Source organism: Sceloporus occidentalis, unplaced genomic scaffold (assembly GCF_023333645.1).
Source record: "Sceloporus occidentalis isolate IW3139 unplaced genomic scaffold, rSceOcc1.0.p SCAF_7, whole genome shotgun sequence".
NCBI lineage: Eukaryota > Metazoa > Chordata > Lepidosauria > Squamata > Phrynosomatidae > Sceloporus > Sceloporus occidentalis.
The window spans coordinates 29,913,319-29,928,427 of NW_028316987.1; the positions used below are offsets into that span (position 1 = coordinate 29,913,319).

Here is a 15,109-nt window from a genome sequence, read left to right on the forward strand (position 1 = left end):
TTTTATGTTTAATATTCTGGCTTGTTCTGAAACTGATAATCATGATTTCGTAGTTTGGATGACAGAGGAAAATGTGATTAATTGAAGACTTTCTAGTTGGTTTGCTTATACTATGAAGGGTTGAAGTAAGAGGTTGTACGAGCAAGCAAAAAGCTTTTTGGTTTTTAACTATGTTGAGATAGGGTCATCAATATGTTTAATTAAATCACTCATCAGCCCAATATATAATCTGCAAATATTGCATGATATAGTGTTGTTGAAGAGAACTAGATATGGACCTGATCAGCAGCTAGAATGAAGACCAAGAGTAGCCTAAGAAAGATACCTCAGTCATTGTAAATATCTTCTATATTGCTTGTCAACTTTACATCATTTTAGAGATCCATCTTGTTCTAAAGCTGCAACTGACCTTCCAAGCATTGACTTTCTCTGAGGTACGTTACCTAGGATGGTACCTTTCAGCCTATTAACCCAGCACTTTCTATGCTTGTTACACCTCAGCATCTTTTTTAAAATTCATTTTTCATCATTTTAAACCCATCTGTGAAAAAGCCTCTCTCATTCACCCTCACTTTCAGTTAATCCATATACTTAATTATCTGTTTTATCTCAGATGAATTGTGTGGTTTCCTGCACTTCAGCCATCATTAATAATGCAATGAATATTTTTTTTTAAATTCTAACAGTCAGTGTGCCACTATTGATCCAAGTATTAACAGAATGATTACAACAAAGAAAAATGCTAATAAAAGCAAGAAATATGTCTCATTACTGAACCTTTAAAAGTTATAATCACACATTTATATAATCACTGAAGATCAAAGCAGTGACACAAAATTAATGATGGAACCAAATCTTTCATGCACAAAAAATATGTCTCTTTGAAAATAAACTTAGATCTTTAGTATGAAAATACCTCTTAAATTGAAATTAGAGAGTGATGTAATGTTTTGTGTTTAAAGTATGCACACAGTCTAATGCAATCAATATATCCTTCACCCAGAATAATATTGGATTAAATAGGCTAAAAGGCTTGAAAGGCTATTTGTTTTGTTCCTAGCACCTACTATTCTAAGCTATACTGCCTCATTCTGAACACAGAGGCAGTAAACATCCACACGGAGGCAGCATACAGCCATCTGTCAGAGTCATGTTCAATAAATACAAATTGGTAGTTGCTGAGGCAGGGAGCTGCTTCTTGCCAGAATATGCATATATTTTAAAAAGGCATGCTGGAAGGTTAAGGCAAGAGAGTCTAGATCCTTGTCTATTCTGGAGAAATCAAGCCTCATTTTAAAGTACAAATTGGAATTTCTTTCACTCCTGCTGACTAGGAAGGAAACATTCCCATTGATGTGTTCAGGAGAGCAATCGGTGCTTAACTGTATTGTTTATCTCCAGTGAATGGAAACCTTGTCAAATTAGCTCAGACTGGTACCCCTCCACACACACACACATTGTAAGGTATTGTGCAGTTTCCAAAGATGCCAGGCAATCCTATCTAGACTTGAAAGGGAGGTAAATGTCTAAATATAATTGGCTTTGTTTCATGTATGCAACTCAATTGCTTTCTATTTCCCAAGACAATCTAAGAGTCATTGGGGCCATTCAGACTACCTTTTACCCCGGTTTAGAAACCGGATTAACCATGGAAAGTTCATATTGGCCCCGATTCTTCCACAAGCCATCCGTTCAAGGGCAAATGCCCCTTGGCGTGGGTCTTTTGAAAGAGGAGTATTTCCTGTATCTTTTGAGAAAAACCAGGTCCCAGCAAATATGAACTTCGCCCCAGTCATGAATGGATCACATTCAGGGGAGGGATTAGGTCAGAGGGAGGGAAGAAGGCGGAACATGCCTCCCCTTCATTGGGGTGAAGGAGGAGGAGGAGGAGGAAGCAGCTGGAGGAAGGGTGCCATGGAGGGCAGGACTGGGGCGAAGAAGCAGGAGGAGGAGGAAGGGTGCCATGGAGGGCAGCATCGGAGTGAAGGAGGAGGAGGAGGGGGAAGGAGCAGGGGGAAGGGAGCCATGGAGGGAGGGAAAAAACCTTCTATAGTCCACTAGAGGGGATGTCCCAGATGTCTCTATGCTAATGCATAGAGCATGGGAAATAAGCAAGATCAACTTGAATGCTTAGCACAGCAAACCAAATATGACATAACAGACATTACTGAAACCTGGTGGGATGAGTCCCATGATTGAAATGTAATAAGAGATTGGTATAACCTGTTAAAGAGAAATAGGCCAAACAGGTAAGGAGAAGGAGTAGCTTATACCTGTGAAGAGATCCAAGACTTAAATCCTAGAAGCCAGATGGAGAGCATCTGGAAAAAAAAATAAAGGGGAAAGAAACAACAGGGATGTTATTGTGGGAGTCTACTATAGACTCCCAAGTCAAACTGAGGAATTGAATGATTCCTTTTTTGAATAGATGACCATACACTTAGAAAGGAGAGATGTGGTAATGATGGGTGATTTCAGCTATTCTGATATTTGATGGAAGTCAAACTCAATCAAAAATTTATGGTCCAACAAATTCCTCACTTTCCTGGCAGACAATACCATTGTCCAAAAGGTGAAAGAGGCAACAAGGGGATCAGCCATTTTAGTCAGACACTCACCCAAGACTTGAAGATGGCTGATTTTAGTAACTTAGGGAAATACTAGGTGTGATCCCATGGCCAGGAATAGTTAAAAAGAAGAGAGTTCAGAACAGATGGGAGTTTCTCAAATGGGAGATATTGAAGGCACAATTTTAAACTGTTTCAGTGAGGAGGAAAAATTGGATGTGTCTCAAGAAACTAGGATGGATGACTGAAGAATTTTCAACTGAGTTGAAAGAAATGGAAAAGGGGTAAATCACCAAAAACGATTTCAAACAAATAGGTAGCTCGTGTAGGGATAAAGTCAGACAGTTCAGGCCCTTTGATTATCTTGGCTGCTAGAGAGAGTTCAGTTTTCATTTGTTCTAAGACCCATTTTTAGCATTTAGCAGACCATGGTATTCATAGAATTCTTCCCCAGTGCCACATTTCAAATGAGTTGATTTTCTTTGTATCAGCTTTCTTCACTGCCCAGCCTTCAAAGCCATACATAGAAATGGGAAATACAATGACATGGACAATCTTATAGTATTCAGTGATATACGTTTACCCTTTTACTGTTGTCAAGCCAAGTGCTACCCATCCTACATCTGTACATTTCATTTTTTTTCCTGCCTAGATATAGTACGTTGCATTTCTCCAGACTGAAATTCATTTTGTTAGTTCTGGCCCAGTTCTCTAATCTGTTAAGGTCATTTTGAATTTTGATTCTGCCCTCTGGAGTATTAGCTACCCCTCCTTATTTGATGTGATCTGCAAATGTAAAAAGCTTAAAACTTAAAAATATACACTTTAAAAAACTTAAAAGAAGAAAGAGGCCCCCATACAGACAGGACAAAATAAAGCTGCTTCGCGTCACTTTGGAGGTATGCTGTTTAAATGATGCGTGTGTCCTAGAAGTCTGGAAGACACAGTAATGCCACGCTCCAGTCCTTTGGCATGGCTTCCGGACTCCTAGGACTCATGCATCATTTAAACAGCATACCTCCAAAGTGACCCGAAGCAGCTTTATTTTGGCCTATCTGTATGGGGCCAGAGGCAAAATACTGAAACTTAATTTGAGGTTTCTATCTCCAACAAAGGTAACTCTTTCACTGGACTACAATTGGCAAGCTTTACCTATACAGCCCCTAAAAGCTTTTCCAGAAGTAGTAGTATACAGACTCATTGATAAATTCAATGTTCTCTGCCTAAATATGGATCAGTTACCATTGCACAGGCCAGGGACAGGTGGATCTCAGGGCAAGTTTCTTTTCTTTTGGTAATGGAAATTTGTTTTCTGTTTCCTCTGCCTGCATTAAAATCCCTCAGTACAATTTTAACTGACAACAGAGTAACATCTGAGACAAAGTTTAGGCCTGGGACAATAACACTGTCACCCTTTTCCTCCTGTATGGTTTTTAACATCTTGGTAGGAATGAATATAGCTATCAAATTGTTCTCATCCCTGAAGAAGGGTGGGAAATGTATTTACTGTTCTCCATGCAGGTGAAGCATGAGGATATTAAAATGTTTCTGTCTGTTACATGAGGGAGAGGGGGCAGGAATTTCCATTTGAAATTTGATGTTCTGAATGGCTTTATTGCCCCAGTACTAAGCTGAGTAGTAAAACAGCAGGGGTTGCAATTGACTTTTGTTATTGCATGCCTTCAAGTCATTTCTGACTTTTGATGACCCTAATGCAAGCCTATTACAAGGTTTTCTTGGCAAGATTTGTTCAGAGGGGCCTTGCCATTGCTTTCCTCTGAGGCCAAGAGAGCATGACCTGCCTAAGGTCTCTCAGTAGGTTTCTGTGCTTTTGGGGATCATCTTAATTCATAATAAATCAGGGGTAGGCAACCTTTTTGAGCTGGGGGCTGGGTTGCTGTCCCTCAGACAACTGGGGGGCCGAAGCCAAAAAATAAATAATTAAGTAATTTTTTAAAAAAATAATTAAATAAATAAATTGGGACAAATGTAAGACAAAAATTTCAAATGGAGGACACTTTTTTTACAAAATGGATGACACGCAAAAAATTTTGCTGATTTTTAAAAAAAAAGTTAATATAAATGCATGTTTCGGAGGCTTCTATAGACAATTGCCCCCCTTGCCTGCCGCTTGTCCCCCCTTGCCCACCTCCTCCTGATAGGCCAAAGGCCCCACGCCCTCACGCGAGAGGCCAAAGGCTCTGGCGGCAATCGGCGGCAGGACCGGGCGGGGGCCGGTCTCAAGGCCTTGCCGGGCTGCATCCGGCCCGCGGGCCGCAGGTTGCCTACCTCTGTAATAAATAAAGGTGACAATGAGAAGCTGAAATTCTGTGTTGTTGTTTTTGCCAATGACTGGATTCAAATTTGTCAACCCTAAAACACAAAATGTTACACAAAGGAGGGAGAAGTTATCTTTTATGCGGAGGTGTAGTTTTTAAGAATATAGTAAAGACAAGCTGGGATCAGTTTTCTGTTTCAGCTCCTTTGTGTTGCATTTCAACCAAAATGATCTATTGATGAAGCACTCTTCTTCCTCTGGATCATGGATGCTGTGCTACTTGAACGCAAAGACACACACACTTTGCAATTTCTGCATCCACTGGATTGTATGATCTAAGATGGCCTTAAAAAGCATCAGTCTAGACTACTGGGTCAGAAACCCACTGATTCACCATGGCCAAGTCACACTCTCTTATTATCCTCAGTGGAAGGCAAAGTCAAACCCCTCTGAACAAATCTTGCCAAGAAAACTCTGTGATAGGTTTGCCTTAGGGTTGCCATACGTCAGAAATGACTTGAAAGCACACAGAAGCAACAACAACAAAGGAGGGAGTGTGAATTGCACCTCTGCTGCTTAAGTGCCCAGCTTAATACTGAGGCCATAAAACCATTCAGAAAGAATTTCAAATGGACATTCTTTTGTCTGGTCAGTTTATTTGCAAATGGACCATCTGAATATTTTTGCCTACTCCAAGGTGGTGCTACATTTCTTGGCTTGTTTAAAAAAAATTAAAGGGGGTGAGAAAACAAAAGTCTGTATGCTTACCAAATTGTAATTAATGAACCTTACATCGCTACATTTTTGCTGGATGAAGAAACCAGTGAAGTTTTGAAAACTTAGGCCCAGAACAGATGGGCCTTTGCGGTGCCCTCATCACGTGCGAGGGTTGCCTGGTGGGCGGAGCTCCCACACTCTTGCATGTGACAAGGGCGCTGCAGCTGCAGTACGCCCACCAGACAGGGTGTGTAATGGTGGCGCTACAGCCACGCTGCTTCCAGATGGGGTGGCGCAGTTGCGACATTAACATGCCGGCTCTGGTGCTTTGCGGCATTGCAGCGCCGCCGCAAAAAGGAGCTGCTTCCGGGCACTCCTTTTTTGCTCAGCAACAGCGCTGTGCAATTTGGTTACTGAGGCGCTTCTGCGGAGCAAAGAGAGGTGCCAGGGAAGCGCCTCTTTTTGGCACTCTGTACCACGCCTTAGGTAATGTATTTTATGCTTTGGAGTTGGACCAATAAAGTTATCGCTGCATGTGGATTTTGAATTTTGTTGTATTTTGCTACATGTCCAACATAGCTACCCCTGAATATGTTTCCTGGATTTAAAAATGGACTTACTCTTAGTTTTTTTGTGGGTTTTTGGGATATGTGGCTGTGTTCTGGAAGAGTTTATTCCTGATGTTTCTCCAGCATCTGTGGCTGGCTTCTTGAGAATGCTGGCATTGAAGTGAGTGAGGAATATATTCTGTGTGACCCTTGGCCAAGAGGAGGTGGTTTACATGTTAATCTGTGTGTTGATTTGTTATTGAATGGCAAGGCCTCAGGGTGTCTATTTAATTAGTGATCTATTGTCTGCTGGGAAAACACCTGACTCTGGCTGGTTTTCATTTGCACTTGTATGATAGGATGTGGACTGGTAGACAAACTTTGTTTACTTTAAAATCCACAAAAAACTATGGATGCCAGCCATGAAAGCCTTCGACTTCACATTGGACTTACTCTTGTTTAGAATCAGCATCACAGTTGCAATAGTATCTGGAATCAGTGCAGTTACGTTCGATGCCACAGGCACATTTCTGAATGCCAGGTCCAGAGCCACCCCAGTAATAGTGCTTTTCATTGGCACGTCCAATCCACCAGGTATATGGATTACCCTCTGTAAAGAAAAAAAAATATACAAAAATTAGTTGTATTTAAAGCAGCAGAGTTCAGTGATTCTAAAGAATGAAAGTTATATGTGGATTGAATCTCAGGAGCTTATCTGGAAAAGAACTGCATTGATAAAACATGATAGTAAATTCTATTACAGACGCACAGATAGAATCATTAAGAAATCATTGTATCTGTGACAACAGCCAGACAGTATTACTAATTCATAAGCAATCAATGTCTTAGGAACTAGCCCTGATGTGAAACATGGAAACAACAACAAACCAGGTTGTTGCACCTGGGACTTCTCTAGCCCTGTCATAAAACAAGTTCATAAATAATAAAAAGTGCAAGTACCTGTTCACAAGAATCGTTTGCTAAAAGGAGCAATATAATAAAGGAGAAGACATGCAAAAGGGCAGCTAGGGTTTGGAGGAAAAACTGAGGGTGGGGGGGGGGGAGGATGAGCTGTTCATTTTGAACAAAATTAAAATAATACAGGGTCAATATGTTTGACAGACGATTAAAATAGAAATTTACATATTGAAACTGAGGTACTGAAGCATGGGAAACAATGAACCTAGGAAGCTGACTGTCATACAGGGAATTGAGAAGCACTAATCAAAGTCTTTTTGGTATCCTTTGGACAAAAGGGTTAAAAAAAAGAACACTTTTTGATCCCACAACATAACACCTGATCTGTGGCTACCAAGAATGAAGAAGCTGCCATTCTCAAAAGGTCATGATAGAATGTGGAATAGATGCAGTTCTTTACATCTCCAGATATTTAAGGCAACAGTGCTGAATTGAAATTTTTGTTTTGTTTTAGTATGATGAATTTCATTGCAATTCTTTTCATGCTTTCTAAGCTGCACAATGCTTTAATTAAAAGCTATATTGGTGGGCAATACAACCAAATACAAAGAATACCACACAATGTTAGGTTTATTGGGCCCATCTAAATCATTAAGGTTAAGTATTCCTTGTTCTATGTTTAATGCCAGTCTATAGTTTTATATAGGTTACAATAAGAGCTTGCATGTCGCCCACATGGCTTAAGCAGACATAACTTGCAGCTGTCAAAGGTCAGTGAAAACCAGCTAGATATTAGTCTAATTCAGGACTGATGAGTTTGGAATCATGGGGTCTCCTAGGAACTGTTGCAAGTTTTCTGCAGGTGAGAAGATGTTACACATTTTACCAACTATTGATGAAAACCTTGTATTGGAAATTGGAAAGCTGCACTCTTGAGATATCAGGGGAGATATTTCTGTGAAAAATCCATTTTATTGATTTTAATGCTTTGTGATAAATCTTCTGAAAAGAAATTAAACAGTCAGTATTATTATAAGTCTCTGTTTGCCTTTCCATCAAAATCCCTCTTTTATAAACATTTAGATTTGTAAAGCTATTTGTCCCTCCCTCTCAGAGATTGTTGATAAATTTTTCGAACCCTCAGAAAAGGGGTTTAACAGGATGATCCTTGTGGTCCCTTCGAATTCTAGGATCTTATCTATTACTGAATGGCAGAAGAGGGTTGGACTGGATGACGCCAGGTATCCCTTCCACCTCTAGAATTCTATGTATCTCTGCATGGCAGAAAGGGGTTGGACTGGATGGCCATTGGGGTCTCCTCTACACAAAACAGCACACATAGGTTTATAACAGTCTTGAGGCCCTATATCAGGAGAAAAAAGGGATATAAAACCAGCCTACCAACAAATAAATAAATTGTAGCATTACTTTAGAAATGGTTTCTATACATCCATTAAGCAAATAACATCATTTCTCCTTTGCCAGGCATCTGCCTTTCTCATCTCATAACAAAGCAACAGGAAAAAGGCAAGATAACCCTCTAGTAAGATGCTTTGGTGACACCAAGTCTCAATGCCTGCTTAGCCAATGCAAAATACCCAATCCTGCCCATCAAATTGTCATGTCAAAGGTCTCATCCCTTCATTTTATTTGCAACTGATTAAAAAAAAAGCCAAGAAGCTGCAAGTTTACAGCTTTTTAATAAGCTTATGGAAGCACTGAGTTTTAGGGGAGGGAAGGAATAATTGGGATATTGTACAGTGGACCCTTGTTATACGGGGATTTGGTTCCAAGATGCCCCATGTATAACAAAATCTGTGTATGCTCAAGTCCCATTAAATATCTCTCTCTCTGGCTTTTCTTCACGAACGAAGATTCAGGAAGGACTCATCCCGCGCTTTCTACAAGCGCGCTGATGACTAAAAAGACCAATCCGAGATAAACAAGTCCGTTTGCAGAAAGCACAGTAGAATGTCTCCTTGGGTGATGTTTCCAAGTTGTGGTTCTTTCTGTGTTGTTGTTTCTCTTTGAGACTCGTTCGGTGTGAGCTTTCAAAAAAGGATGCAGCATCATAGATAATGCGTCTCCATGCCTCCCAGATGCGAGGCCAGGGCGGACCATTGTTGGTGATCAATTTGGCCAAGCCTGAGATGTTGTTTCAGGGAGTCCTTGTATCTCTTCTTTGGAGCGCCCCTCTTACATTGATCTGTGGCAAGTTCACCGTAGAATACTATTTTTGGAAGGCGATGGTCCTTCATCATAGAAACATGTCCTGCCCAGCGCAGCTGTGTCCTCAATAGCTTAGCCTCAATGCTAGTGATCCCTGCTTGCTCAAGGACAGCAACATTTGTCACATAGCCAGACCAGTGTATATTTAGAATTGTGCATAAACAGCGCTGATGAAAGCGTTCGAGGAGTCGTAGGTGTTGGCGATAGGTGAACCATGTTTCAGACCCATAAAGGGGAATAGACAGTACAATGGCTCTATAAACATTGATTTTTGTGCTTCGCCTCAGGTGTTTGTTACTCCAAATTCTTTTGTGAAGCCTTCCTAATGCACAATATGCCTTTGCTAGTCTGTGATCGATCTCTTTATCAATCTTGGCCTCTGAGGAGATGATGCTTCCCAGGTAGGTGAACTGCTGAACGGACCTAAGCACAGATTTGCCAACAGTGACGTGAGGATGGTAGTGTTCTTCCTGTGGTGCAGGCTGGTAGAGAACTTCCATTTTCTTCAGGCTGACTTCCAGCCCAAAGAGCTCTGCAGCTGTTGCAAAACAAGATGTTAGGCGCTGCAGAGCTGCTTCCGTATGGGCAACAAGGGCAGCATCCTCAGCAAAAAGCAGCTCACGGACTAGATAGTTTAGAGTCTTAGTGTGAGCCCTCAGGCGGCTTAAGTTGAACAGGCTGCCATCAGTACGGTAGCGTATATAAATGCTGTCTTGTTCTTCGAGATCTGCCATAGCCCTTTGAAGCATTATGCTGAAGAAGATTGTAAATAGAGTTGGAGCGAGAACACAACCTTGTTTCACACCATTAGTTATTAGAAAGGGCTCAGAGAGAGCATCACCATATCTGACTTGACCTTGCTGGCCTTTATGTAGCAGGATAATCATTTTGAAGAATTTGGGGGGGCATCCTAGTCGTTCCAGGATCTGCCACAGACCTTTTCTACTCACAGTGTCGAAGGCTTTGGTGAGGTTGACAAATGTTACATAGAGCCCTTTGTTCTGCTCTCTACATTTCTCTTGCAGTTGTCTAAGAGCAAATACCATATCTGTAGTGCTCCTATTAGCACTAAAGCCACATTGGCTTTCAGGAAGAAGTTCTTCTGCAACAGCAGGAACTAATCTGTTCAGGAGTATGCTTGCAAGGATTTTTCCAGCGATGGAGAGCAGTGTTATACCTCAATAGTTTGAGCAATCGGATTTTCCTCCTTTTTTCCTACACAGGGTGATGATGACTGCATCTTGGAGATCTGATGGCAGTTCACCTTTTCCCCAGCAACTTGCAAGGAGTTCATGGAGTTTAGCATGGAGTACATGACCTCTGCATTTTCAAGCTTCAGGTGGAATTCCATCAATCCCAGCTTCCTTGCCATTTTTCATCTGTTGTATGGCCTTAAGGGTCTCTTCCAATTACTTTTTCATCAGTTGTTGTGTCATATGTTGAATAGCTGAGTCTTGGACTACTTGGTTGGCACTAAAGAAGCTTTGGAAATGTTCAGCCCATTGGTTCAGAATGGAAGTTTTATCTGTAATTACTGTTTGACCATCTGTACTGTATAGGGAGCTTTGGGCCTGATAGGTAGGTCCAAACACTGCTTTAAGAGCTTCGTAAAATCATCTGGAATCACCCAGATCTGCACAACGTTGTGTCTTTTCTGCTAAATTGATCCACCACTTGTTCTGAATGTCTCGGAGTTTTTGTTGGAGTTGATCAAATGCAAGGCAAAAGGCTGCTTTTTTTACATAGCAAGATGGCTGGGCAAGGTGTGCCTGGTGAGCAGTTATCTTCTTTGCCAACAGCTCCTGGATCTCTTGGTTGTTTTCATAAAACTAGTCTTGATTTTTCTTGAGGGAGAATCCTAAGGATTCTTCCGCAGATTGCAGGATGCTATTTTTGATATGTTGCCAAAGCACTGTAGGAGAAGAGTCAACAGGATGGTCTTCAAGTTTTGTTTGCAAATTTGCCTGGAAGTTGTTTCTCATGGCAGCTTGTTGAAGATTGTTGACTTGGAGTCTCCTCTTTAGGATGCCACCCTCTTAGGTTTAAACTTAAAATGAAGATTTAGTTTACATCTTACGAGGCGATGATCTGTTTGACATTCTGCACTGGGCATCACTCGGGTATGACGGACATCACAAATATTTCTCTGGCGCACTAGGATATAGTCAATGATGTAGCAGTGTTTGGATCAGGGATGCATCCAGATTGTCTTCAAGCTATCTTTCTGCTGAAAGATGGTGTTTGTAATAGTCAGCTGCTGTTCTGCACAAAACTCTAGCAGGAGTTATCATTACAGTTTCCAACACCACGCTTGCCTAAAACACCTTTTCAGGCTTCAAAGTTCTTTCTTACTCTGGCATTGAAGTCACCAAGGATAATGTCAAAAACATTAAATTTAATGACATAGCAAAATGGTGTCCCTTATAAAAAATGGAAAATGAAGGTTTGATATTTAAAATTTATACTTTTTTGGAACATTTTCAAACCGTGGATGCTTGAATCCGTGTATAAAAAATCCATGTACAGTGGTACCCCGGGATACGAATTCACCGCGTTACGAAATTTCCGGGGTACGAAAAAGTTACATTGGAAAAAAACTGTTCCGGGTTACGAAAGATTTTTCGGGTTACGAAATTAATTTCGGCGCGAAATTCAAATCGGAAGCCGCGGCTAGCGGCTTTCCAGCGCCTTTTCGGGTTGCGAAATGTATCGGGTTACGAACGGCGCCGCGGAACGAATTAAATTCGTAACCCGAGGTAGCACTGTATAAGAAGGACCAACTGTATATTGCATGGTTTCTTTTCCATTGTAAGCTGCCTCGATTGTCTTTTTGACAGAGAGGCAGGGTAAAAATAAAGCTTTTATTATTATTTATTATTTACTACCTAGTTTGAATTTTTGAACTTGGGAATCTAGCTGGAGTTGACAGCCTTACTAAACCTTATTGATTTTTCAGTAAATATATTTTGAGTAAGTATATTGTGCTGCATAACATCTTCATATTTTAGTATTCATACTGAAGTATGGCTAAACTAACGTGTTCTACATCTTTCTATATTTTATTTCTCCAAGCAGCTAATAGATGCAAACTGATTGGTTATTTTCTTTTAGTGGCCATATCTCAGTTCATTTTTTTAAGAAAACAAACAAACAAACTTTGCCTTGACTCCATCTATTGTCATGGTTTGTCTGAATTATTCCCAGCCTTTCCACAAGGGTTGGAGGCAAAGTGGAAATGACCACTGCTGCAGACTATATATGCCTGTTTATCTTAAAGCTTCTATACACATTCATATACACAACAGAGACTGAGTAGAGAACATGCATTGTGAAGAAGTGGTTGATGGAAAAGAAGTATTAATATGTAAGTACCACCATATTCAGAATTCTACAAATCTAATTCGATTAATTCTGTTTAACTATCAGCATCAAGAAGTAGGTCTCCAGCTTTTATCACATTATTTCTGTCATTTTACTAGACAACAGCTTGCTGTGTACCATATTGTTAAAGTTTAACTTCTAACTGTTTTGCTAATGAAACACAGCTCAACTTGTTCACATCTCCTTCTATCACAGAGCTGAATGATCCTCATTGTCAATGCTTCTCTTTCAAACTTAGCTAATTAACCTACCAGAAGGGAAGAAAATTGCACACATTTATCAAATGAAAGATTATAAAGTAGAAATGACTAATGAAGATGACAGTAAATGATTAAGTAAACTATAGTGAAATTAACAGTTGTTATAATGATGATGGTCTATATAGGAATCTGTAACTATAATTTTGCTGAATTCTACGGGCCCATACAGACAGGCCAAAATAAAACTGCTTTGGGTCACTTTGGAGATATGCTGTTTAAATGACACACGCATCTTAAGAGTCCAGAAGCCATGCGAAAGCTATGCTCCATTCCTAAGGACTGGAACGTGGCTTTGGTGTAGCTTCCGAACTCTTAGGATGCATGCGTCATTTAAACAGCATACCTCCAAAGTGACACGAAGCAGCTTTATTTTGTCATGTCAGTATGGGGCCTATGACTTTTTAAAAAATACATTCATTCAAAATACAAACACTAATATATTTTTATCTATTATTAATTAAATATTTATATTCTGCTCTTTAACCAAAGCTGTCAGGGAGCCACATAATAAAACCAATCTAATAAATTTTCAATCATAGAATCTTAGAAACATAGAGTTGGAAGAGACTGCAAGGGCCATCCAGTCCAACCCCCTGCCATGCAGGAAATCTAAATCAAAGCATCCCCGACAGATGGCCATCTAGCCTCTGTTTAAAGACCTCTAAGGAAGGAGAGTCCACTACACTCCAAGGGAGTGTGTTCCACTGTCGAACAGCCCTTACTGTCAGGAAGTTCCTCCTAATGTTGAGGTGGACTCTCTTTTCCTGTAGCTTGCATCCATTGTTCCGGGTCCTAGTCTCTGGAGCAACAGAAAACAAGCTTGCTTCCTCTGCAATATGTCATCCCTTCAAATATTTAAACAGGGCTATCATATCACTGCTTAACCTTCTTGTCTCCAGGCTAAACATCCCCAGCTCCCTAAGTCGTTCCTCATAGGACATGGTTTCCAGACCCTTCACCACTTTGCTTGCCCTCCTTTGGACATGCTTCAGTTTCTCAACATCCTTTTTAAATTGTGGTGCCCAGAACTGGATACAATATTCTAGGTGGGGCCTGACCAGAATAAATAATTAAAATAATTTTAATAAATAAAAGGCTAAAACAGATTACACAATAAACAGATTTATAGTGTTAAAATGTCTTAAAATAGTTTAAAATGAAGTGAATCCTTGTCCTTGGGAAGGTTTTTTTGTAAAATCAATAAGGCCCCAAAAGCTTTCACAAAAATCATGTTTTTACTTGGCACTTGGCACAAGCAATGCTGGTGACAATCAGGCATTTAAGGACTGTGTGTTTCATAACTGGGGTACCATATCAAAGAAGGCCTTCTCCCACATCCTTGCACAGCATATTTACTCTGACAGATGGGACACAAAGGAGAACCCTTGCAACAGACTTTAAATCTTCAACGGGTACATATAAGGAGAGGCATTCCTTCCAGCATCAAGGTCCCAACCTGTTTAAAGCTCTAAATCAGTAGTTCCCAAACTTATTCAGGCTACTGCCCCTTTCATCTTGGGTGACAACCCTAGTGCCCCCCCACCCATGCTAGCTAGCCAAGGCAAGGAAGAAAGGAGACCTTAGCTAGCTGTCTTGAAATAGCTAGCTGAGGCAAGAAGGAACAGAAGAGACTTTGTACACCTGCCTCCCCCTTTCCTTTTGCCTTGGCTAGCTAGATTGAGCTAGCTAGCCAAGTGTCAGGATGTGCATTTAAATAATGACAAATTGAATGCTTTCCTGACATAAATTAATTTGATTTAAAGATGGGATTGATAATTTATGGTTATTTGGGATTATATAAATGTGGGGTTAGTTCTGTAAGGGTGCTTGGTCCGGAAACTGCAACTAGTACAGAATATAGCAGCCAGAGTAATTTCTGGAACATCCAGGAGGGACCATATTACCCCGGTTCTAAAGTCCCTCCACTGGCTGCCCATTAACTTCCGGACCCAGTACAAGGTGTTGGTTATCACCTTTAAAGCCCTAAATGGCTTGGGTCCAAGCTATCTCCGGGACTGCCTTCTCCCCTACAATCCTCCCCGCGCACTCTGCTCCTCTGGGAGAGGCCTACTTCAGCCACAAAAATCTAGGCTTTCGACTACCTCCCAGAGGGCATTTTCCATCGTCGCCCCCAGACTGTGGAAAGGCCTGCCGGATGAGATCCGTCTGCTTACATCCTTAGACAGCTTTAAAAAGGCTGTTAAGATGAAT

At 40.7% G+C, this 15,109-nt stretch overlaps 1 protein-coding gene across 2 annotated transcripts in view; it reads right to left on the reverse strand.

The window, feature by feature from the left end:
* Nucleotides 1–15,109, reverse strand: part of LOC149309469 (contactin-associated protein-like 2) — a 1,389,887-nt gene that overhangs the window by 228,861 nt on the left and 1,145,917 nt on the right. For both annotated transcript variants that reach the window (XM_089532517.1, XM_089532516.1), the window contains one exon: nt 6,564–6,720. In XM_089532517.1, the coding sequence (XP_089388643.1) occupies nt 6,564–6,720 (157 nt within the window). The remainder of the gene's footprint in view (nt 1–6,563; nt 6,721–15,109) is intronic.